This window comes from Myotis lucifugus, unplaced genomic scaffold, assembly GCF_000147115.1.
Source record: "Myotis lucifugus unplaced genomic scaffold, Myoluc2.0 scaffold_655, whole genome shotgun sequence".
Taxonomy (NCBI): Eukaryota; Metazoa; Chordata; class Mammalia; order Chiroptera; family Vespertilionidae; genus Myotis; species Myotis lucifugus.
Window position 1 is genome coordinate 19,105 of NW_005871703.1, and position 21,635 is coordinate 40,739.

General features: G+C 49.9%; 1 protein-coding gene and 1 long non-coding RNA gene across 2 annotated transcripts; both read left to right on the forward strand.

The window, feature by feature from the left end:
- Positions 1 to 176: 176 nt before the first annotated feature.
- LOC111823753 lies at positions 177 to 2,958 on the forward strand. Its single transcript, XR_002826833.1, has 3 exons — positions 177 to 259; positions 1,731 to 1,946; positions 2,409 to 2,958. It is a non-coding gene; the product is annotated as an uncharacterized LOC111823753 (long non-coding RNA).
- A 5,805-nt stretch (positions 2,959 to 8,763) lies between these two features.
- LRRC59 (leucine rich repeat containing 59) lies at positions 8,764 to 21,543 on the forward strand. Its single transcript, XM_006105255.3, has 7 exons — positions 8,764 to 9,077; positions 10,840 to 10,899; positions 12,738 to 12,896; positions 13,156 to 13,260; positions 17,160 to 17,232; positions 19,350 to 19,523; positions 21,167 to 21,543. Exons 1-7 carry the CDS (start codon positions 8,973 to 8,975, stop codon positions 21,409 to 21,411), a joined length of 921 nt encoding a protein of 306 aa, XP_006105317.1. The 5' UTR covers positions 8,764 to 8,972; the 3' UTR covers positions 21,412 to 21,543.
- Positions 21,544 to 21,635: the final 92 nt, after the last annotated feature.

Genomic DNA, 21,635 nt, shown 5'->3' on the forward strand with positions numbered 1-21,635 from the left:
AAGACGGTAGCTAACATAAAAAGGAAGGGGTACCATATATTTTAAAGGGGACCGAGGCTGGGGGAGGGACAATAATCGGGATCTGGGACGGGTCGCCTCTGCCTATGGGTGCGGAGGCCCGGGCCCGGCGGGGCGGGGCGGGGCGGGGCGTGGAGGAGGCCACCTTCCTCTGTTCGCCGCGGCCCTCTCTCTCCCACCTTCGAAGAATCGCCCGGATTTCCCTCTGGATCCGAGGGCCCGCGGCTGCAGCCCCGGGCAGGTTCGTTCCCCTCCCAGCCACCAGGGACCTGGGTTTGGGGGCGCCGGACCTTGTTGACTTCGTGGAGGGGAGCCAGTGGCGCTTGAATGCGGGGCGGGTGGGGAGGCACCCATTCGCCCATCCCTTGAGACCGGTTTAGCGCGCGGGTTACGTGCAGTCTCCGCTCCCCCTCCACCCCCCTTGTGTTCCCAAGGCCTGCCAGCTGGGTCAGGGGGCCGCGGGGGCGGAGATGGGGAGCCGGGACAAAAGGTGCAGCGGGTGAGCGAGCCCAGCTGGGCCACACGTTCGCTTGTGGGGGTGAGGCCGGTGAGTACCCCTATCTCCCATGGGGCAGCCTCCCGTCCCTGTCCCTGGGCCTCTGCCTGCATCGCCCAGCTGTGCAGGAAGGTGGCCTCGGGCACTGCAACCTGGGTTTCACCGTCCCTGAGCTGCCCCAGGGGCCGGTGGAAAGCAATCTCACTCTATTTCCAGATCCTCTTCATGGTCCCCTGAAGCCCAGGTGTGGCTGCGGCACTGAGAGGTCACTGCCCATCTCTGGTCCTGGCTGGAAAAGGTGGCACCGGGCACCAGAGTGGCACGTGTGCCAGGTCCACGCTGTCCGTCTCCAGACTTGACCCTTCCTCCAGAGGAGGAGAGGGAGAGAAATGGGGTAAAGGCCCCGGCAGGGTGACCTTCCGTCTCTCGTGACCCAGAGGTGGTGACGAAAGCTGGGCTAGACAGAAGGGACAGCTTAGGGTGGGGGGTGGCCTGAGAAGACCTTTGCCCTTATCTGGGAATTTTGGCTCAATTGAGAAGGAGACTGCGCTGCTCCTCTCCAGGATCCAGAGAGGGAAGCCCTGGCTCCTGGGAAGGGTCTCTATACTCAAATGGTGTGGAGCCCGGCCGGGTAGCTCAGTCGTTGAGCGTGGACCTAAGAACCAGGAGGTCATGGTTCGATTCCCGGTCAGGGCACATGCCCAAGTTGCGGGCTCGATCCCTGGTGTGGGGCGTGCAGGAGGCAGACGATCAATGATTCTCTCTCGTCATTGATGTTTCCATCTCTGTCTCCCTCTCTCTTCCTCTCTGAAAACAATAAAAGTATGTGTGTGTTTTTCAATGCTGTGGGAATGGAACAGGAAGGAAGATAGAGGAGCAGAGAGATGATGGGAAGCTGGGCTTGCAAGGGCAGGCCTTCCTGATGAGACTAACTGAATCAGATAGCCCAGCCCAGGCATGTGGGGTGAGGACGAGTACCCCAAGTCCGGGATATTAACCTGCCTGGCAGCCTTTGCCACTAGCTCGCTGGGTGACCCTGGGTAAGTTGTTGCCCCTCTCCGGGCCTGTGACGTGAGGGGTGGATATGGATCTCGCAGGCCCTTCCACTTACCTTGCTAGGTTGAGGGTCAGTCTTGGGGATAGAGACGGATGAGTTCATCCTTGAACTTTGCTCCAGCCTTGGCTCTCCACCCACTGGCTTTCCCTGCCTTTCCAGACACACATGCCATGGAATCACAGCCAGCAGTTTCAGAATACCTCCCTCCCGCAAGTCAGACTCCTCATGGCTGTTACCTCTGGCACACACAACGCCCTGGCGTGCCTTGGAATACGTTTTAATGGGCGAAGAAACTGACTCAGAGATTCAGCTACTTGCCCACGGCCACAATGAGCACAGGCCCAGGCTCTCCCCACGCTCGCTTTGTGGCTCTGGGTAAGTTGTGGAGCCTCGCTAGCCTCAGTTGCCATCTTTAAGATGGGGGTAATAATATCCGCCTCCTGCCAAGGGTCGGGGGAAGGGTTGAGTACCGTGGTACGGAACCGGTGCTCTGCCAGTTTTCAGAGATTGTTACTTTCACCATCCTCTGCTTCCTCCTGTGTCTACACTCAGACCTTCCTCCGTGTTAGGTGTGGCAAGCCTTTTGTAGGAGGGGGAATTATTTTTCATGTCTGCAAAGCCATGAGAGTCCTAGTAGACACTGGTTCCATCCGGGGAGGGGGGGGGAGGGGAAGGCTGGGAGAAAGGATAGTGAACATACCTGATGTGTAAGTCCCCGAGTCTTTGTATTGAGCCATGTTGACCGGAATTCTGGGAGTGGGAAAAACAGGGCACATGGACCATCCAGGCCCTTCAACATTGCCTCCCTCTTTCTTCAACCAACTCCATTCCTCCTAGCTCCCCGAGGGTCTTTCTGCCTGAACGGAGCACATCTGCTGTGAGCTGGACGTGACTCACACAGCACATGGTCCCTATGCTTTTGTGCATGCCATTGGCTACTCTGAGAAAGCCCTTAGTCCCTCCCCTTTGTCAATATCCTTCCCATCTGTGCTTCAAAAATGGCTTAAACTGTAAACACCACCTACAGATTTTTAAAATCCTTATTCTCAGCCTATGAAAAAAGTCCGGAAGATGTCATCATAGTGATGAAACTATGTAAATACTCTGAAGCTGGCAGTCACACCCGGCTGCCGTGGAGAGGTAGAGGGCAGGAGGTGGGGAGGGAGTGGAGGCACATGGTCTTACCTTATAAATCAAGGTGTCAGGAGACCCGGCCTACCAATAGTGGGACATGAAATAAAGGAGTACGGGGGACTCTTTCCCCCTCCCCACGTGGGAGTCTGTACTTGTTCTTCAATAAATTTCCATCTTTGCTATAAAAAAAAGGAGTATGTTATTCAGAGTTACAAAGGCAGCCATATATATACAAAATAACAGCAAAACTATTTAGGAGGACTTGGGGAAGAGAGATGGAAGTACAAATTCTTACCTATCAAACAAAACCAAGAAATAGCTGTATAACTATGTTGTTTGGAAGTACATCACAGAAGATAATAAAGCAGAAATGGCTAAAATAGTTCAAAATGTTCTCCTTTGGACTTGAATAGACATTTCTCTAAAGAAGATATACGAATGGCCAATAGGCTCTAGTAACGACAACATTCCTGGTCATTAGGGGAATGCAAATCCAAACCAGAGTGAGAAATCTCCTCATGCCCATTAGAATGACTATTCAAAAGAACAGAAAACACGTGTTGGTGAGGATGTGGAGAAGTTGGAACACGTGTGCACTGTTGGTAAAAATGTAAAATGGTGCAGTTGCTATGGAAAAAATTTTGACCGTTCCTCAAAAAATTAAAAACAGAATTTACCACATGATCCAGCAATTCTACTTCTGGGTATGGGTCCAAAAGAATTGAGAGTAGGGCCCTGGCCAGGTTTGTTCAGTGGTTAGAGCGTCGGCCCATGGACTGAAGGGTCACCGGTTTGATCCCTGACCCTTTTGGGGGCCCATGCGGGAGGCAACCAGTCAATCTCTCTCTCTCTCTCTCTCTCTCTCTCTCTCTCTCTCTCTCTCTCTCTTCCCCGCGCCTTCCTCCCTTCCACTCTTTCTGAAAAATCAATGGAAAAAATATCCTCACGTAAGAATTAAAAATATAAAGATTTGAAAGTAGGGATTCGAGCAGACATTTGTACACCAATGTTCATAGTATTATTAACAGCCAAAAGACAAAACAACCCAGATGTTCTTCAATGAATGGATAAATAAAATATGATATACAGGATGGGGCACAAGCAGGTTTACAGTTGTGAGTATGCAAAACACCAGAGTTTATTCTGGTATTATTATTTATTAATTACTAGAGGCCCGGTGCATGGATAGAGTCCCTAGGCCTGGCCAGTGATCAGGGCCCATCGGGGCCTTCCAGGTGCTGGCCGGGGCCTTCCTTCCGGCTGCAGGCTGGGGCCCCCTTTCCCCAGCTGGCAGCCAGGGCCTTCCTTCATTCCACACCACCCCCTGGTGGTCAGCACACGTCATAGCGAGCGATTGGTCTCCTGGTTGAACTCCTGCAGGGACAATTTGCATATTAGGCATACACACACACACACACACACACACACACATATTGTATTATTTTCCATATGAATAACTGTAAACCTACATTTGCTCCACCCTTACACTACAATAGAATATTATTTAGCCTTGGCCTGGCTGGCGTCGACCTATGAACTAGGAGGTCATGGTTTGAGTCTCGGTTAGGTTCTCATGCTCGGGTTGTGGGCTCAGTCCCCAATGTGGGGCATGCAGGAGGTAGCCGATCAATGGTTCTCTCTCATCATTGATGTTTCTATCTCTCTCCCTCTCCCTTCCTCTCTGAAATCAATAAAAATTCATTTAAAAAAGAAAAAGGATATTATTCAGCCTTATAAAGGAAGAAAATTCTAACACATGCTACAACAGGGATGAACACTAAAGTGAAACAAGCCAGATACAAAAGGATGAATACTGTATGATTTCACTTGCATGAGGAACCTAGAGAGTCACATTCATAGAGACAGGAAGTAGAATGATAGTTACTGGAGGGAGGGGGCGTGGGGAAGATGAAAAAGTTCTGGAGATGGATGGTTACACAACAATGTGACTGCGCTTAATCCTACTTAGCGGCACACCTAACATGTTCAAAATATTAAATTCTATTGTCTCTTTTACCACAATAACAGGAAATGGTTCTATTTGGAGCATGGGACTGAGAGGAGGTGTAAGGCAGAGAACTGCTGCTTTTTGTTAAAAAGCCTTTTTCTTGTTTTATTTTCCTAAGACAGGTACATGCTTTATCTTAATAATTTTTTGGTAGCAGGGACTACTAGTATGTGAGGTTTTTCACTCTAAAGCGATGAGTGCAAAGGGCTTACACAGGCCTGTGGTTGGCCTGGGAAGAATCCAGCTCTGCTACTTTTTCTCTCAATGACCTTGAGCAAATATCTCCTCTCTGATGTAATTTTTCATGGCTCTCTGTTGTCATCGACTGTCTCCAAGGAGCATATGAAAAGCGTCCCTTTTAAAGAATTTTCTTCACTGTATGTCTGAGAAGGGAATGGTGTACTAAGAAATATCACAGAGTTGCGGGGGGAGGGGGAGTGGAGAAGAGACGGCTGGCAGCCACATAAAGGAGAGGAAGGTGAGGAAGAGAGTTTTAATTTTGAAAGAAGAGATGATAGTGACTTGGAATATAATGCTTATACTTTGCCCATTAGATCCAATACCAACCAGTACATAACAGTAGCCAATACTCCCCCTCCCCCCAAAAAAAGGCTAATAAAAATGGTTCTAAAAATGAATGTTTCTGATTTTCAAGTGGAAAGTGAAAAGAAGGAACTTGTTCTGGACTGCTGTGTAGGGTAAACTTATTTTGATCACAACTGATCATTGAAGGCGGACGCAGGCCGAGGTGATGTTAAACAATCAGTATTTTCTTGCAGGCAGCCCCAAATCGAAAAGCCAAATAAGCGGCAGTGCCAGCAGCTGCCAAACGTTGTGCAAACCTTGCTTTCATAGAGTGTGGGACAAAAATCTTGCTTTGGATGATGTCATTTTTAACTTGAGTCAAAGTCAAGAGCTAAAGTTAACTGTTCAGTCTTGGATAAAGACCCAGTGTCTTGATAAATTAGAACAAATCCAATTTATCTCCCTTTCCTCATTCATGGTCTCACAGACATTCACCGAATGCTGACATCATACCAGGCGCCATGCTGGGTGCTCAGGCCGGAGATATGAATGAGACAGGGCGTCTGTCCTCAGGGAGTTCACTGTCCATTAAAAGACACCAACCCTGAGACCATGCTGTGGGTGAGAGGGTGTGGGGGACAGCATCTACCCTAGGCGTGTCGCAGAAGGTCTCCTGGAGGTCTGAGCCAAGGCCTGAGAAATGAGTCGTGTATGCATTTCCTATTGCTGCTGGAATAAATTGCACAAATGTAATGGCCTAAACAGCAGAAGTTCATTCTCCTACAGTTCTACAGATCAGAAGTCTGAAGTGTCTTCTGGGACTAAAATTAAAGTGTTGACAGGGCTGGTTCCTTCTAGAAGGTTCAGGGGAGAATCTTTTTTGTCTCTTCCAGCTCCAGGGAGTCCTTGGCTGGTGGCCACAGCACTCTCATCTCTGCCTTCGTGGCCACACTGCCTCCTCTCCTATGTCCAGTCTCCCTCTGCCTTTCTTATAAGGACACTTGTGATTGCATTTAGGGCCCATCTGGATAATCCTGGGTGATCTCTCCATTTCAGTACTCTTAATCACATTCTAATTTATTCAATCACTCCCCTTTTGATGGATTTCATATATATATAATTTATTTCAGAGAGGAAGGGAGAGGGAGAGAGAGATAGAAACATCAGTGATGAGAGAGAATCATTGATCGGCTGCCTCCTGCACGCCCCCTAGTGGGGATCAAGCCTGAAACCCTGGCAGATGTCCTGATGGGAATTGAACCCTGACTTCCTGGTCTATGGGTCAATGCTCAATCACTGAACCGTGCCGGCCCGGCTCATCATTGATGTTTCCATCTCTCTCCCCTTCTTCCTTCCTCTCTCTGAAATCAATAAAAACTTTGAAAAAAAATCTTTCTCAAAGTGACAGCTGCTGTCAATTCCTCACTTTGCTGCCTCATTTCTCTGGGCTGTGTCTCTTCTTGTTGGAATCTGAGCCATTCTTCAAAGCTGGAGTTAAATGCCACCTCCACTGTGGAGCCTTTTCTGATTTCTTCTTTCGTCCTAGGCTCCTCCTGCCTGCATACGCACCGCTTCCCTTGGAATGCATGTACTTACTTGCTGTGACAGTCCTTAAATAGTTAAATTGATGACCTTTCTGAGCCTCACTTAGTTCCTTTGTAAAACTGAAATAATATCTGCTGTATACGGCTGTTGTGAGTTAAGAGAAATAATGTATGTGAATCACAGTCCTAGGACACAGAATACACTTAACATATGTTAGTCAGACATTATCACGTACATCTGCGCAGCCTTGAAATTCACACACAGATTTTTTCTGTATGTGTTAGGACTCATTCTTTTTACTTTATATAATAGCTATTTGTGTTGACTGTAGGCTCCTGGGGCGGGGGGAGGGAGTAGGAAGGGAGGGAAAATAGGGTATAGTGAAAAGAAACAGGATTTGGAATAAAAAGATTTGGATCTGCTCCTCAACCAGCTATGTGACTGAGGAGAAGGTATTTCTGCTTCCTGAGTTTCTTTCTTTGTAAAAGGAAGATACACAATAAATGTATGTTATCATGTATGTTATCAAAACAAGATAACGGATTGCCAAGGACTAATGTCTTACTACCCAATTGCCCTTGTCTATTTCCCAAAGCTCAGCACAGTGTTTGCCTGGGGGCGGGCGGAGTGTGCATACGGATTTGTTAAATAAGTAGGCCATTGCATTGACTTCATTTGGTCTTCACATTTCCCCTCTGAGATAAGCTTTAATATCCCCATTTCAAAGATGAGAGAACTGAGGCTTGGAGTGAATAAAGTGCTTCATCCATTCATTCAATAGACACCTGAATGAGCAACTACCAGGCATCAGACACTCAGATACTGGGGATACAAAGATAAAAACTCTGCCCCTCACAGTCCAGAGTGGCAGGCAGGCACTTAAAAATAAGTATAACTAATATTTATTGGGTTCTTACTAAGTGCCAGTCGCTATGGCAACTCTTCCTGTGTTTCAGTCATTCAGTCCTTCCCAAACCCTTCAGCTAGGGAACATTCTTATGCCTGTTTCTCATGTATTTGTACATAAGACACAGTGATTGCTTCAGGTTTCATTAAGTAGCAAGAGGCAGAGCCAAGATTAATACCCAATTTTCTAGTCCCCACCTTAGCCACCAAGCTCCACCACCTCTGACAATAAGGCAGCAGACAGGGCATTGTCAGAGCCCCAGGGAGGGAGTTCTAACTCAGTCTGGGGTTCAGTCGGTGGCTGGAGGGGTTTCCTGCAGGACTGGGGGAATTAGCTAAGCCTCAGAGGTGCGTGAGGAAGGCAGGGCCATTCCAGGAGAGGGAAAGGTGAGGAGCCCCCCACGGAAGGTCTCACACAGCATCCCAGGCAGGGACGGGGGTTAGGAGGAGGCTGCGGAAGCAGGCTGGGCCAGTCTAGAACGGAGAGTGCTCCCTAGCCTAGAGGTCGCTGGAGGTTTGAAGGGTTCTAAGCAGAGGGGAGGCCTGGCTAGATTTTTAGAAACATCATGTGGGCAGCTGGGTAGAGGCGGATGGGAGGAGAGAGACTCAGAGTAATCCCAGGTACGAGTTGGTGGTGGCCTAGACAAGGTCTGGGGCGGTGAGGAGGGGATAAGAGACGGGCAGAGGGCGGGTTTTCCGGACGATTGGGAGGGACACTGTTGGGTAGAGGACAAGGAGCAATTTTGAAGGACACACAGTTTCGGCTTCTAATCCAGGAGAATGGGGGTGATGTCATGAGGTCTGTTTTGGATGCAGCCCAGGTCTTCTGGCCCCATTCGCGTGCCCTTTCGCCTCGTAACGTGGTCAGCAATGATGCCCGCAGGCGTGCCCCCAAGTCACCGGGGAACGCGGCGCCCCGCCTCGCCAACCAGCTCGGAGCCTGGAACCCCACCCCTCCGGGGTTGGCGGCGCCTGCAGGGCGCGGCCTCCGACGCCAGAGGGCGCTCGGGCACCTGCGCGCGCCCCTCTAGCCCAGCGCGTCTCGGTGGCCGTGAAAGGTGACGTGGACACGGAAGTGGTCGTCGTCGCGGCGGCACCGGTGGGAGCGGGGCGCAGGGACCAGAGAGCGGCCGGCGGGCAGACGGGCGGCGGGGGGTTTGCACCGGCGGCGGAGGACGCAGGCCCTGTCGGTTGGGTGCGAGACCACTGAGCCCAAGGGCGGCTTCTGGAGCATCTCCTGCCGGTCGCAGCCCGAGAGACGGGGCCGCTCAGCCGGCGTCACCATGACCAAGGCCGGTAGCAAGGGCGGGAATCTCCGCGACAAGCTGGACGGCAACGAGCTGGACCTGAGCCTCAGCGACCTGAATGAGGTCCCGGTCAAGGAGCTGGTCAGTACAGTCGCGGGCCCCGGCGTCCACCGAGCCTGCCCCTGGCCCTGGCGTGGGCCTCCCCTTCCCCGCGCCCCCGTGGGGAGGTCCTGGAATCGGGTGGGGAGCGTGGGGCCGAGCCCCCCGGGGAGGCCGCGTCCGGTCCCAGGGCTCTTCCGAGATGTACACGTGTCCCTTTGGCGCAGGTCCAGGGATGGGGTTTGAGGGCGGGGGGCTGCTGGTCCGGCCTCTGGCTTTGCCCGGGTCAAGAGTAAATCTCCCCCTGCCCCATCGCGGGGTGGGGGTGGGGTTCACGACGCCCAGCGCCGTGCCTGACCCCCGGGAGGCGCCCACGGAGCGGTGGCTGGATGTATTGGGAGAATGAATGAGCAAATGAATGAATGACTAGGTCTGAGAAGGAGGCCTCCAGGTGGACCGGGGTGTGGCCCGGAGCCAGGGTTTCGTAGGGAGCCGGCCAGCCCAGGCGGCCGCCCCAGCCCCGAGGCGTCCTTCCTTGGAGAAGGTGAGGCCTCCCTGCTTGGTTGGCAAGGTCTCTAGCCCACTGGGCTGAAACTGACCGGCATCCCCGCTGCCCGGGGGCCCACCCCTCCAGCCCCCCTACTCCCACCCTCCCACCCAGGAGACCGAGGTCCGAGGCCCTTAGGAGATTACACCAACTGGTTGCCAACGTGGACTGAGTGAGATGGGTCATCCCTGCTTTTCCCACCTGGTGCCCCACCTGCGCCCTCCTCGCCGGCCTCACTTGGGATGACGTAGACTTTTGTCAAGGCCTTTGGCGCTGGACCCAGCCTTCCCTCCGCCTTGGCTGTGTAGGGTGGAGTTAGCACAGGATTCCCAGTTCATATGTCAGCTCCCCATTGCTTCATAGCTGTGTGCTCTTGGCAACCTACTTCACTCCCCCCCTCCGCCCCCCTCGATTTCCTCATTTATAAAATGGTGGTAATAGTTCCCGTCTCATAGAGGTTATGAGGATTCGGTACGATTGTGATGTGAACTGTTTGGCAGGTAGCAGATGCTGAAACATGTAGGTATGATGGCTTTCTTCCCACTGTAAAATCTAACACTTTTTTTAGGTGGTCAGACTTATTCTTGGGACTTTCTGACAACTGGAAAGTGTAGGTTGGCCCAGGGTCCTTTATCTGAGTATTTGGCTTCTTTCCCACCCCGGGAAGATGGCCAGCCTTGTTTCCACCTGGCCCTAGGACTGCCGTGGGGAACCGTGTGCTCCAGGCATCTGGTTGGCGCAGCCCTGCCCCTAGGGAGAAAGAGGGTGGGTTTCGCTGAGCTCCTCCCGTCCTGAACACCAGGGAGAATGGAGATGGGGCCTGAGGGCCTTATTTTCACTCTGATAGTTACTGTTTACTCGTTCATTCAGTCATGAACCAGCCAACATGTATGTTGAGAACCCAGAAGGTCTGAACTAGGGAATATGGAAATTGCAAAGCCGTATTAGACCCAGTCCCTTCGTTAAAACGAATAAGGAAGGGTGCTAGAGAAAATACTAGAAATGCTAAGGAGAATTCCTTAAGAATCTGTTTTCCTTTCTTGGATGTTCCATAGCCAAACCCCTGTTTGCCTTCTTCCGTAGGTTTTGGTTGCTTGGCTCATTTTTCCTCTCCTATCCCTAGGAACATTATACTTTAGTGTTAATTTTTTTTAAAGGCCTTTCCTGATCATGGGAACTGGTAAATGCTTCCTTAGCAGATGTCACTGAATCATTTCATGTGTTGATTTGATGTTTGGTTCTCATTCCCTTTCCTAGGCTGCCCTTCCAAAGGCCACCATACTGGATCTGTCCTGCAATAAACTGACTACTCTCCCGGTAAGACCGGCAAGCACGCACAATTCCTTCTGGAGCCCTGATGCTTCATTTTCCTGTTTGAAGAAGTTGTGTCATAGGCATAGTTTCAGGCTAGGTCTGCAGGTAGCCTTCAGCTAAATCTGAGTGTGTTGGGGGTGGAGTCATCTCAGTGGGAAGGAAAGCAAGGTAGGGGCCTCGTTCTTTAGAACAGTGGGAAAGTCAGGCCACAGAAAACTAAAGTCAACAACAGGCTGCTGGCTGAGTCCCTTACTGGGCTCACCCTTTTTTCTGCCTGATATCATTACTTTGTAAAATAGTTTATCTCCCTATTGCATAGAGGAGACTGGAGAACTTCTTAAATTGCTCTGCATTTCAGAGAGAAAGCTGTTTATAAACCGCTTCCTGGTGCAACAGTTAATGGGGAACAGGAAAAAGCGTGGTTGTATGGGACTACTGTGTCATTATCCTTTCAGTCTTTAATTGCTTGAGATAAGCACATCCAATCTATGGTCAAATCCTTTTGATTTTTCTGTACCAATTCTCCTTTGCTGCACCTGTGTAGGCGCTGGACTCGTTCATCCCTCAGCCTCTCCTGGGTAATGTGCTTTCTCCTCTATAGCAGTGCTCCCTCGCAGTCAGGTCTAAGTGGGTTGTCATTGTTGCCTTTCCCATCCATTACCCTGGCCAAGTCCCTCTTGCCATTCTCTGATATTCACTCATTTACTCAGGAATCGAGTCTCAGGAGCTGGCAGTTTCTTCACTGGGTCATAGTCCATTCCCCTCTCGGCATTCACCTGGACCTCACTCATTGTCTGTAGCATCATCCCACAGCTCATCAAGAACCATTTTTAATACTGAAAAGGCATCTGAGCTCCCACTTCTTCCAGGAAGTATTTTGTGCCGAATTAAAGAAGGGCAGAATTCCTTGCAACCTGACACCTGCTGTACACTTTGTCGGATGGTCACTCAGCACTCCCCCGTGTACTTTTCAATCAGTTGTCTTGCCTTCCTCAGCAGTGCAGATCCCCTGGCGTGGGTCCCCTGGCATAGATCCCTTGGCGTTTACAAGTCCCCAGAGAACACGAATAGTACCTTGAAGGCTTAATGATAAGAGGGATGTTTTGACATGAGCTGAAGAAGAGCCAGGATATGGGTAGGGTGTGCCTCAGCCAGTCATTTAAAGAACCTTCATAGGGCACCTGTGCTAAGTACTGTGCTAAGTGCTACAAAAATAAAAAGAATAACACTGGTATTCAAGGGGCACTTGATCTTAGGAAATGGATGGTCTCACTATGTTTTGACAGCTCCTATGAAAGGTGAACATAGGGTGGTGTGTGAGGACAGAATGTGTCTCCAGTCACTCTAGTAGCAATGTGGAGGACAGGTGCAGCGGTTCTCAACCTGTGGGTCGCGACCCCTTTGGCGGTCGAACGACCCTTTCACAGGGGTCGCCTAAGACCATCCTGCATATCAGATATTTACATTACGATTCAGAACAGTAGCAACATTACAGTTATGAAGCAGCAAAGAAAATACTTTCATGGTTGGCGGTCACAACATGAGGAACTGTATTTAAAGGGCCAGAAGGTTTGAGAACCACTGGGTTAGAGGGAGAACTGAGGGTGAAGGGACCCACATTTATTTTGTGCCTACTTTGTGCTCAGCCCTTTTGCATACACTTCTCACTACTTACAACCAGGAGTGATGCTCATTATGTCCATTTTCATTTGAGATGGAATAGCTGGTAAAAAGTAGAGTTTGGATTTACACATACTAGTAGGTGCCTCTGAGCTGGGGGCTCCTGGGCTGTTCACCAGTGTGTGAGCCCCAGGCTGAGGTGTTCTCTCTTTGGGTCCTAGTCGGATTTCTGTGGCCTCACACACCTGGTGAAGCTGGACCTGAGTAAGAACAAACTGCAGCAACTGCCAGCCGACTTTGGCCGTCTGGTCAACCTCCAGCACCTGGATCTCCTCAAAAACAGACTGGTCACCCTGCCTGTCAGCTTTGCTCAGCTCAAGGTACCAACTCATGAACCAATGCTTCATGGCCAGGGATGGCAAAGGGAGGCTCAGGGTCTCCTGGACCACGGCTTTGAGAAAGGCTGACCGGAATAGGTGCTGCCTCATGGTGTTTCCTACAGCTGGGACGCAGAGGAGCTCTCTCCCTACTCGTTTTGTTCCACTTGGAGGGACTCAGAGTGTGAACTCAGGCTTAGCCAGTCTCAATGCCCCATCTCTTTCTTTTTTAATTTTTTTTATTTTTGCCCCATCTCTTTAGAGCCTGAAGTGGCTGGACCTGAAGGATAACCCCCTGGATCCTGCCCTGGCCAAAGTGGCAGGGGATTGCCTGGATGAGAAGCAGTGTAAGCAGTGTGCCAACAAGGTAAAGCACCGCCACCCCCCCCCCCCCCCCCCCACACACACACACACACTGGTGTCTCTTTCACACACTCCTGGGACTCGCCTCTGCCTCCTCTTGTTTTCCCTTCCAGGGCACCCGTAGCTCTGTGTTGATTAAAGTACTAAGGTCTCAGTACGTTTGTCTACTATGAACCTGGCAAGCAAAGGGAGCTTTGTTTCTGTGTTTACTTTACAAGTAGTAGAATAATACTACTTTGGCTCTACCGCAGGCCTTCCATTCTTAAGGAACCCGGACCTCCCTGATCCAACATTTCACTGTCACTGTTGTTTGAATGGGGCCAGAGAGCTAGGGGCAGTGGCCTTTCTGAGTCACAGAAAGGAACTTTGATAATAAAGCTATATAGCCCTAACTGGTTTGGCTCAGTGGATAATAAAGGTATTGTTCGTATTTGTGAGGTGTTTTTTTTATATATATATTTCTTTATTGATTTCAGAGAGGAAGGAAGGGGGAGAGAGAGATAGAAACATCAATGATGAGAGAGAAACATTGATCGGCTGCCTCCTGCACACCCCCCCTGGGGATCGAACCCACAACCCAGGCATATGCCCTTGGCCGGAATCGAACCTGGGACCCTTCAGTCCGTAGGCCGACGCTCTATCCACTGAGCCAAACAGGCTAGGGCCGTATTTGTGAGTTTATAGCTATAAACAGACGTATCCTTTGCAGACCTGGCATTTGATTTCAGTCGAGTCGTGAAATAGCGAGGAAATAAAGGCAGCATGGAAGACAAACATTGCCAATAACCTTGAAGACGCCTCACATGGCTAAGAACAGCACTACTCCCATCTCAAAAATCCCCACCTCTAGTCATTTTCCCCTCCTGCTTCAGAACGGATTGCTGCTGCTTCCGCTGGGCACCAGATGACTTTGGCTTTTGCTTAGATGGTGAACAAAAAGGCCTTAACTTTAAAAGCAAGAACTAATATAAGTGAAATGTGTGTATGATGAGTCTCTATAGGAATCTCGAGAGTAATGGACTTTCTTATCATTAGCTCAGGGCTTCTTAGATAGCCCCATCATCTGTGCCACCTATTGTTATAAGAAACCAACAGCAAAATTAAGGCAGCCAAGTAACCAAGGCGACAGTGTGCCCGTGGCTGATGACACCGCAGGTGATCAGTGAAGTCCCATTTTGAAAACTTGGTGCTTTAGGAGTGACGTTGGTTTCGAAGAACCATTGACTACCCTCTCAGCACTGCATGCTCCGCGGGAAGTCTGTGTTCATATCTCTGACACTAGACACCCTCATTGTGCACAGGCCTTTCATTTGTCCATTTGGTCAACAAATAATACACTGAACCATATGAAACTGCTGATACTGTACAGTTTGTGACCTATAGAAACAGTTTTTATTGAGTGCGAAGGTCTTGAGGAGTACTCACACATATCTTGCAGACAAAGCCCCAGGTAGCACAGTGCACTGTGGATGTGGTAACTACGCCATCCTTCCGGCATGCCGCTCCTGAGCTGTCTCCTGCAGCACACCTTTAGGCATTGCTGGGAAGTGGCCTGGGTGAGTCAGAATGAGGTCACTAGTCTCCATGAGTTAGTTTAGATCTCACCTCGAGTGGGATAGTCATAGTAACTGATCAGCTTGGTACATAGTAAAGAATCTTTTAAGAATAATTTGTTAGTTCAACAGTGTTCATCAGGTGAACTGGGATAAGTAGACAAAATCTACCCTCTAGGGCAGTGGTTCTCAACCTTCCTAATGCCGCGACCCTTTAATACAGTTCCTCATGTTGTGGTGACCCCCAATTTCATTGTTACAAATTGAACATAATTAAAGCATAGTTATTAATCACAAAAGCAATATGTAATTATATATGTGTTTTCCGATGGTCTTAGGTGACCCCTGTGAAAGGGTCGTTCGACCCCCAAAGGGGTCGCGACCCACAGGTTGAGAACCACTGCTCTAGGGCATGGATGGGGAATGTCTGGCCCACGGGCCGTATAAGGCCTGAGAAATCATTTGGTCTGACCCTGCTAAGGCAGTAGGTGTGAGTTAATTAAATGTTTGCCCAGATACAGGCTAATTTTCAAGTTGATCATTTTGTATAGTTGGTGAATGATATAAATATCCAAATGGCCCTTGGCAGAAAAAGGTTCCCCACCCCTGCTCTAGGGGCTTACAGCCTAGACTAGAAGAGTCCCTCCCATTTCTGAACTTGCTGTGTTTTCAGATAAATACAGGTTACTCCTGCTATAAAGGTAAAGGGACGTCTCTTAAACCTCCTAGCTCTTTATTAGCCAGCTGTACACTCCCCAAAACCAACTGAATGGTTGATGCTTATTTAAAATTCAGAGTGACACAGGGACTGTCTCCTTCATGCTTTACCTTCCTCCAGATCCTGTCACTCCTCGTTGAGAAGCCAATTTTTAGGAAGTTGATTCCCTTCAGAGAGAAGAGATTGGACTCTTGGGTTACACAGGATGGTTCCTTGTGGCTTCAAACCAGGCCCCTGGAGGAAGCTGCTTTGGCAGGCCTGCCCCTGAGCCCTCTCATGATGGGCGTGTGTATGTCTGAAGTTCCCACAAAGTAAAACAATTGCATTTGAATACATGTCTGTCCTGTGGGGTGTCTAGTGCGGTAGTGAAATGTAGACCATTTGCTGTTGTAATTTACAATAGTTTAGGTTTTCCTCTCCTCATTCATGCGGTTAGAAAGATGAAGTAAAAAAGCAGCAGTATTTATTGAGCACACATAATGCCAGGGGCTATGTTAGGCAGCTAGTACAAGTTATGTAATTTAATCTTTGCAACAGGCCAGAGAAGTCTTATCTCTGTTTTCCAGATGAGAAAATCAGCTCAGAAAGGTTAGTCAAAGAGAGAGAGAAAGAAACAAAGGGAGGGAGGGAGGGAGGGAGGGAGGGAGGAAGATTAAGTCACTTGCTAAGGTCACACTGTTTGTAAGAGTCAGGATTGTATTGGGCTCCAAGCTTGTACTATGTCCCCTACATCCAAGGAATGTCAGCTGCTAAAAAAATAACAAGGCATTTACCTCCTCCCCTAACCGTGCCCATCATGAGAATCTCTGAGGTTTTTTAAATTAGAAGTCAGCCGTGACTGAGCTGAGAATTCGAGGGGCTCAGGCACCAGTGCGTGGTGTGGTGTTTGGGCAGAATGGCTCCTTCCCTTTCTCCTCGAGCTCTCCTGCCTCTGCTCCAGTGAGTGGGACAGGCTCTGGTCTGGGAACTCAGAGGACCTGACCTCCCAGCTGTGCTGCTTCCAGCCCACGAGGTGTGGACAGATCGCCCTATGAGTCTCAGTTTTCTTCCTTTTGAAATGGGAATCCTGTTACTCCTATACCCAGTCTGTCAGTTGTTCATCAAACATGTATTGAGTGCCTATACTTAGCTAAGCTCTGTGCTCATCTACACACAGGACAACAGTCCCTACACTTAGGAACTCACAGTCTTATAACTGAGTTAGGTAAGAAAACTCCCCAGGACTGAGGAGAGGGGAACCTGAGGCAGCCAAAGGAGGGAGATCCGGAAAGCATCTTGGGGAACTGCTGTCCCTGCTCGTCACAGAGTATTCCATGCTCGTCACAGAGTTGCTGGGAGAATTATGAACTTGTGCACATCAGAGACTGTAAGTGGCAGGGGTTTACAGATTCCAGTTGTCACTGAGTTCAGTGTTTTTTCCTGACAGCTGTAGTGAGCGGGGCTCATAGAGTCTTCTCCAGGGGTGGCACTGAGTTGGGACACGTAGAGGGTTAGCTCCATTAGCTCTGCACCGCGTCGGGCTTGCGCTGATCTGGGATCTCGAGAAGAGCAGTCCTTTGAGACTTCCCCTGAGCAGAGTGGAGCTGTAGACCACTGTGCGGAGTCCCTGAGCGCCCTCTTCTGCCTTTGCAGGTTTTACAGCACATGAAGGTCGTGCAGGCGGATCAGGAGCGAGAGAGGCAGCGGCGGCAGGAAGTAGAACGCGGTAGGTGGCCATCCCTCTTCCAGTCATCTTCCGGGCCCTGATCCAGCCACTGGTTCTGCTTCAGGAGCTGGATCCAGTGGAGGAGTCGTGCAGAGCAGTGGGGAACAGTGTGGGGGTAGACAGTATCCTCTTTGTCTGACGAACCTCTTTCCAGTCTTGGTTTCTCCACTGAGCTCCAAAGTCACGTTCAACTGCTTGTCTGTCTGTCTGCCTGGAGGGTTAATAGGCATCTCAGATTCAGCCTGGCTAACCAGGTCCTCGCAGTGTTTCCCAGAAGAGGAAGTCAGCATCCCTGCAGTCATTCTAGCCAGGAATAGAGAGTTGTCCTGATTCCTTTCTCCTGTTACTCCTATACCCAGTCCGTCAGCACGTTTGTATGTGACTATTTCCCCACCTCCAGGGCCAGCACCATAATCAGGCCTCCATCCCGTGGACTGCCACAGAACCTCCTGACACAACGTCCGGTCTCCACGCGTGTGCCTTCTCTGCAAAGTCCTTCTCCACACAGCAGCCAGAGAAATCTTTTAAAACAAGTCACTTATGCTGCTATTTGTTTAAAACCCTCTAATGGCTTCCAATTGAACTTAGAATGAAACTCAAACTCAGTAACATGGCCGTCAAGACCCGCCACAGCCCACGCCTGCTTGCTTCTCCAGCCTTGCCTGCCCCCCCCCCCCTCTCTCTCTCTCTCTCTCTCTCTCTCTCTCACACACACACATACACACACACACACACACACACACACACACACACACACACAGAATACAGTTAACTTCAGCCACACAGGCTCCTGCTTTTGCTGGAACGCACCAGGTAGTCTCACCTCTGGGGCTTTGCTTGGCTTCCTTTTCCCTCAGAGCTTTCCACAGTCAGTTTCCTGTAATCCCTCTTGTCTCTGCACAAATGTTGCCTTAGGTTAACCTTAACCCTTTCTGAACCACCCAAACTAGAATAGCATCCCACGTGTCACTCTCCATCACGTCCTCTGTCATTTACTCTATGGCACACATCATTTCTTTTTTACTATTTGCTCACTTGTTTATTGTTCGTCTCCTTCTCTACAGAGTAGATGACTCAGGCACTAGAACCTGGCTTGTCTTCACGGCTGTATCTCGAACACTTAGAACAAGGCCTGGCACCCAGGTGCTGTCGCCTGGCTGGCTGGCTCCTGTGGTACTGATTGCAGTCCCTGAGATCAGAGCTCTGAGTTACGACTGTCCCTTACACGTGCATGGCTACTGTAATGCGTGTTTACTCCGACCTCTGCTGCTTCCACTGCTTCATGGCCCAGGCTCTCTGGAGGCTGAGTGCAGTGTGTTCTTGGCATTCCCAGTGCTCAGCTGGAACTGGGAGCCTGTTTGTTCATAGAGGCAGTGGAAAGCTACAGTACTTATAGTGCTACTATTCAGCTACACGATGGTTCAAACAGGCCTTTAAGCCCTAAAAGGACATTTAGCCACCATCTGTGGCCTTCTGGCTTTGGAAAAATGTACTTGAGATGTCCAAATAACGAATTTGGCAATGCATTTTTAGAACCCAATAATTTGTAAGTTGGGGACTGCGTGTAAACATCTTTGAACTGTGAAGTAAATCAGAGTAAGTCTAGACATTACGAACTATTCATCTCGCTGTTTCAGAAAAACATTTCCATCATCTCTACCTCTGAACCTGAGTGCTCACTTTCTCTTCTTGCTTGTCCTTCTCAAGCCACATTCCTTCCCCAAACGGGGGGAGACAGGACTCCCGTGGACTCAACACCTCCATTGTTGCTTCTGCTCAGAGCCGAGTTGTAGGAGGCTGCCGATCGCTGTGCTTTCTGAGTCGGTACCTGTTCTAGGGCGCACCGGCCTCATCACCCATGCCTTATGCCCCTCTTGTCAGCTCATCCTGATCTCTTTGCAGCTTGTGGCTAGAAGCCCCCTCATGAGTCCATTCAGCAAACCCCGAGAGCCGCTTATTATACTGCAGGGAGGGCAGAAAGGCAGCTGGTTCCTCTCATGTGTCCTTTGTGACCCTTGGCTAGGGGAAGGGAGGCGGAATCCATGCTTTTAATCGCTCGGGAAAGCACACTGGAAGGTGTGGGGAGAGAAGCCATTTGGGGATATCTCTTCCTGTAGAGGCGGAGAAGAAGCGGGAGGCCAAGCAGCGAGCCAAGGAGGCTCAGGAGCGGGAGGTGCGCAAGCGGGAGAAGGCGGAAGAGAAGGAGCGCCGGAGGAAGGAGTACGATGCCCTCAAAGCATCCAAACGGGAGCCCGAGAAGAAACCCAAGAAGGAAACGAATCAGGCATCGAGTAAGTGTTCCCTCAGTAAGGCTCCGGCAGGTGCAGTGGGGAGGCGCACGGATGTGTTTCGGCGTGGATGACCGAGTGGAGCTTGTAAACTTAGATACAGTGACCCCTCTGGCCTGGGAGCACCTCGGAGGGTTTGCTTACGAGGCGTGGGGGATTCTCCTTGGGAACAACGGGCCTGGCTGGCTTGTTTCCCCAGAGGCACATGTGGGGTTTTGGTCAGATGTAGCTGAGAGCATTACCAGGACAGGGAATTGCACTTTTTTGTAAGAGTTAGATTCTAAAATCACCAAGAAAGGTGAAGGATGCATGTGGTCACCTGACTCTTAAGTCCCTCGCATCATCCGTGAAGTACACTGGGCGTGTTTTGTGAGCGTGGTGCCGTCTCAGGAAAGCCAGCACTGCCTACGGCTTTCTTTCCGCGTTGGAACAAATTACTCTCTTTTTGCTTGAACACCGCGGGAATCATTTGGTCCGTGTTCAGGGAGCCATGTGGTATAAAAGACACATTAGCGTTTTGCCTGAGTGTGTCCAGTTGAATCTGTGTTGTTATGTGGCTCCATGTACATGGGAGGGTCGTATATCCTCTGGGCCAAAGGGACCCCTGAGCAGGGGAGCTCTGGAGGGAGGCGGAGGCCCTGCTCTCCCTTGCTGGCCTTGAGCAAGTTGCCTGACCTCACCACCTTTTGTTTCCTTGTGTAAAATGAGGATCCTCCTCCTTACAGGGCAGCGACAGGATGAAGTGAGAACACCATGAGTTCTCACATGAGGTGCTCAGTCAGGCTCTTTTAAATGTTGCCGAGTAATCTCAAGACCATTTTTTCCTAATTATAAATGTAGTATACGTGTTCATTGCAGAAAATGTAGAAAAGTTCTCTCGAAATAGATCAGAAAATGGCAGTCACCTCTAATCCCCCATTCCCAGCAATAATCACTGTTTTTATATGTATCTTATACAGGGTGGGACAAAACTAGGTTTATAGTTGTTCCTATGGAAAATAATACCATAATTAATAAAAAATACAAAAATAAATGGTTTCACGTATTCACAACTATAAACCTATTTTTGCGCCACCCTGTATGATATTAACAATATTAATACATCTCAAGGCTCTGGCCGGATAGCTCAGTTGATTAGAGCATTGCCCTGATACACCAAGGTTGTGGGTTCAATCCCAGATCAGGGCACATACAGAACCAATGAGTGCAGAAATAAGTGGAACAACAAATTGATGCTCCTCTCTCTAAAAATCAATAATTAAAAAAATAAAAGTCTTAAAAGTGTTTCCCCAAGTGGGCAGCCCTCCATCCTTGCCTCCTGACAAGCCCCTCCCCTGATCCTGAGGGGCCTGGAGCATCACCATGTTTTCAAGGAGGACTTAGGACCTGGGACTGTGTGCACAGTGTGAGACGTCCAGAATGAGTTCCAGTGTTGAATGTCTTCCCTTGAATCCAAGGAGAAGGCAGCTTGTATTTCAGTCTGCACATAGCAAGTTTTTAAGAGCTCAGATGTTCTTAAAACAATATTCATGCCTAAGAAGGGTGTACATGGATCTGCAAGGAGGAGAACAGCATTGAATGGTGGAGAGTGTGGGTCTCCTCAAACTGACTGAACTTTTTTGTCTCCTGTGACTTTGTCATTCCAGAATCCAAGTCCGGCTCTCGGTCCCGTAAGCAGCCACCCCGGAAGCACACCCGGTCCTGGGCGGTGCTGAAGCTGCTGCTGCTGCTGCTGCTGTGCGTGGCGGGCGGGCTGGTGGTGTGCCGGGTGACGGAGCTGCAGCAGCAGCCCCTCTGCACCAGCGTGAACACCATCTACGACAATGCGATTCGGGGTCTGCGCAGCCACCACATCCTCCAGTGGGTCCTGCAGACCGACCCTCAGCAATGAGCGTGTCCTCAACACCTGCTGCCTCTCAGCCCTGGGACTTGGATTCCTATGGAATTGGGTTCTGCTGGACACAACCTCTTTTTAGCGTCAGACCTACCTGCCGTCATTAAATGGCTGCTGATTGGTACTTGAGACCTCCTCTTTGTAGGACTTCTTTGTTCCTGAGTCAGGGTTCCCTGGTGGAATAACAAGTGGGAGTTAGGGAGAGGAAATAACCTCAGGCC

Coding starts and splice junctions, on each gene's coding strand:
- LRRC59 (XM_006105255.3), top strand. CDS start 8,973: ATGACCAAGGCCGGTAGCAAGGGCGGGAATCTCCGCGACAAGCTGGAC. Junction 10,900..12,737: donor ATAAACTGACTACTCTCCCG/GTAAGACCGGCA, acceptor TTTGGGTCCTAG/TCGGATTTCTGTGGCCTCAC. Junction 13,261..17,159: donor GTAAGCAGTGTGCCAACAAG/GTAAAGCACCGC, acceptor CTGCCTTTGCAG/GTTTTACAGCACATGAAGGT.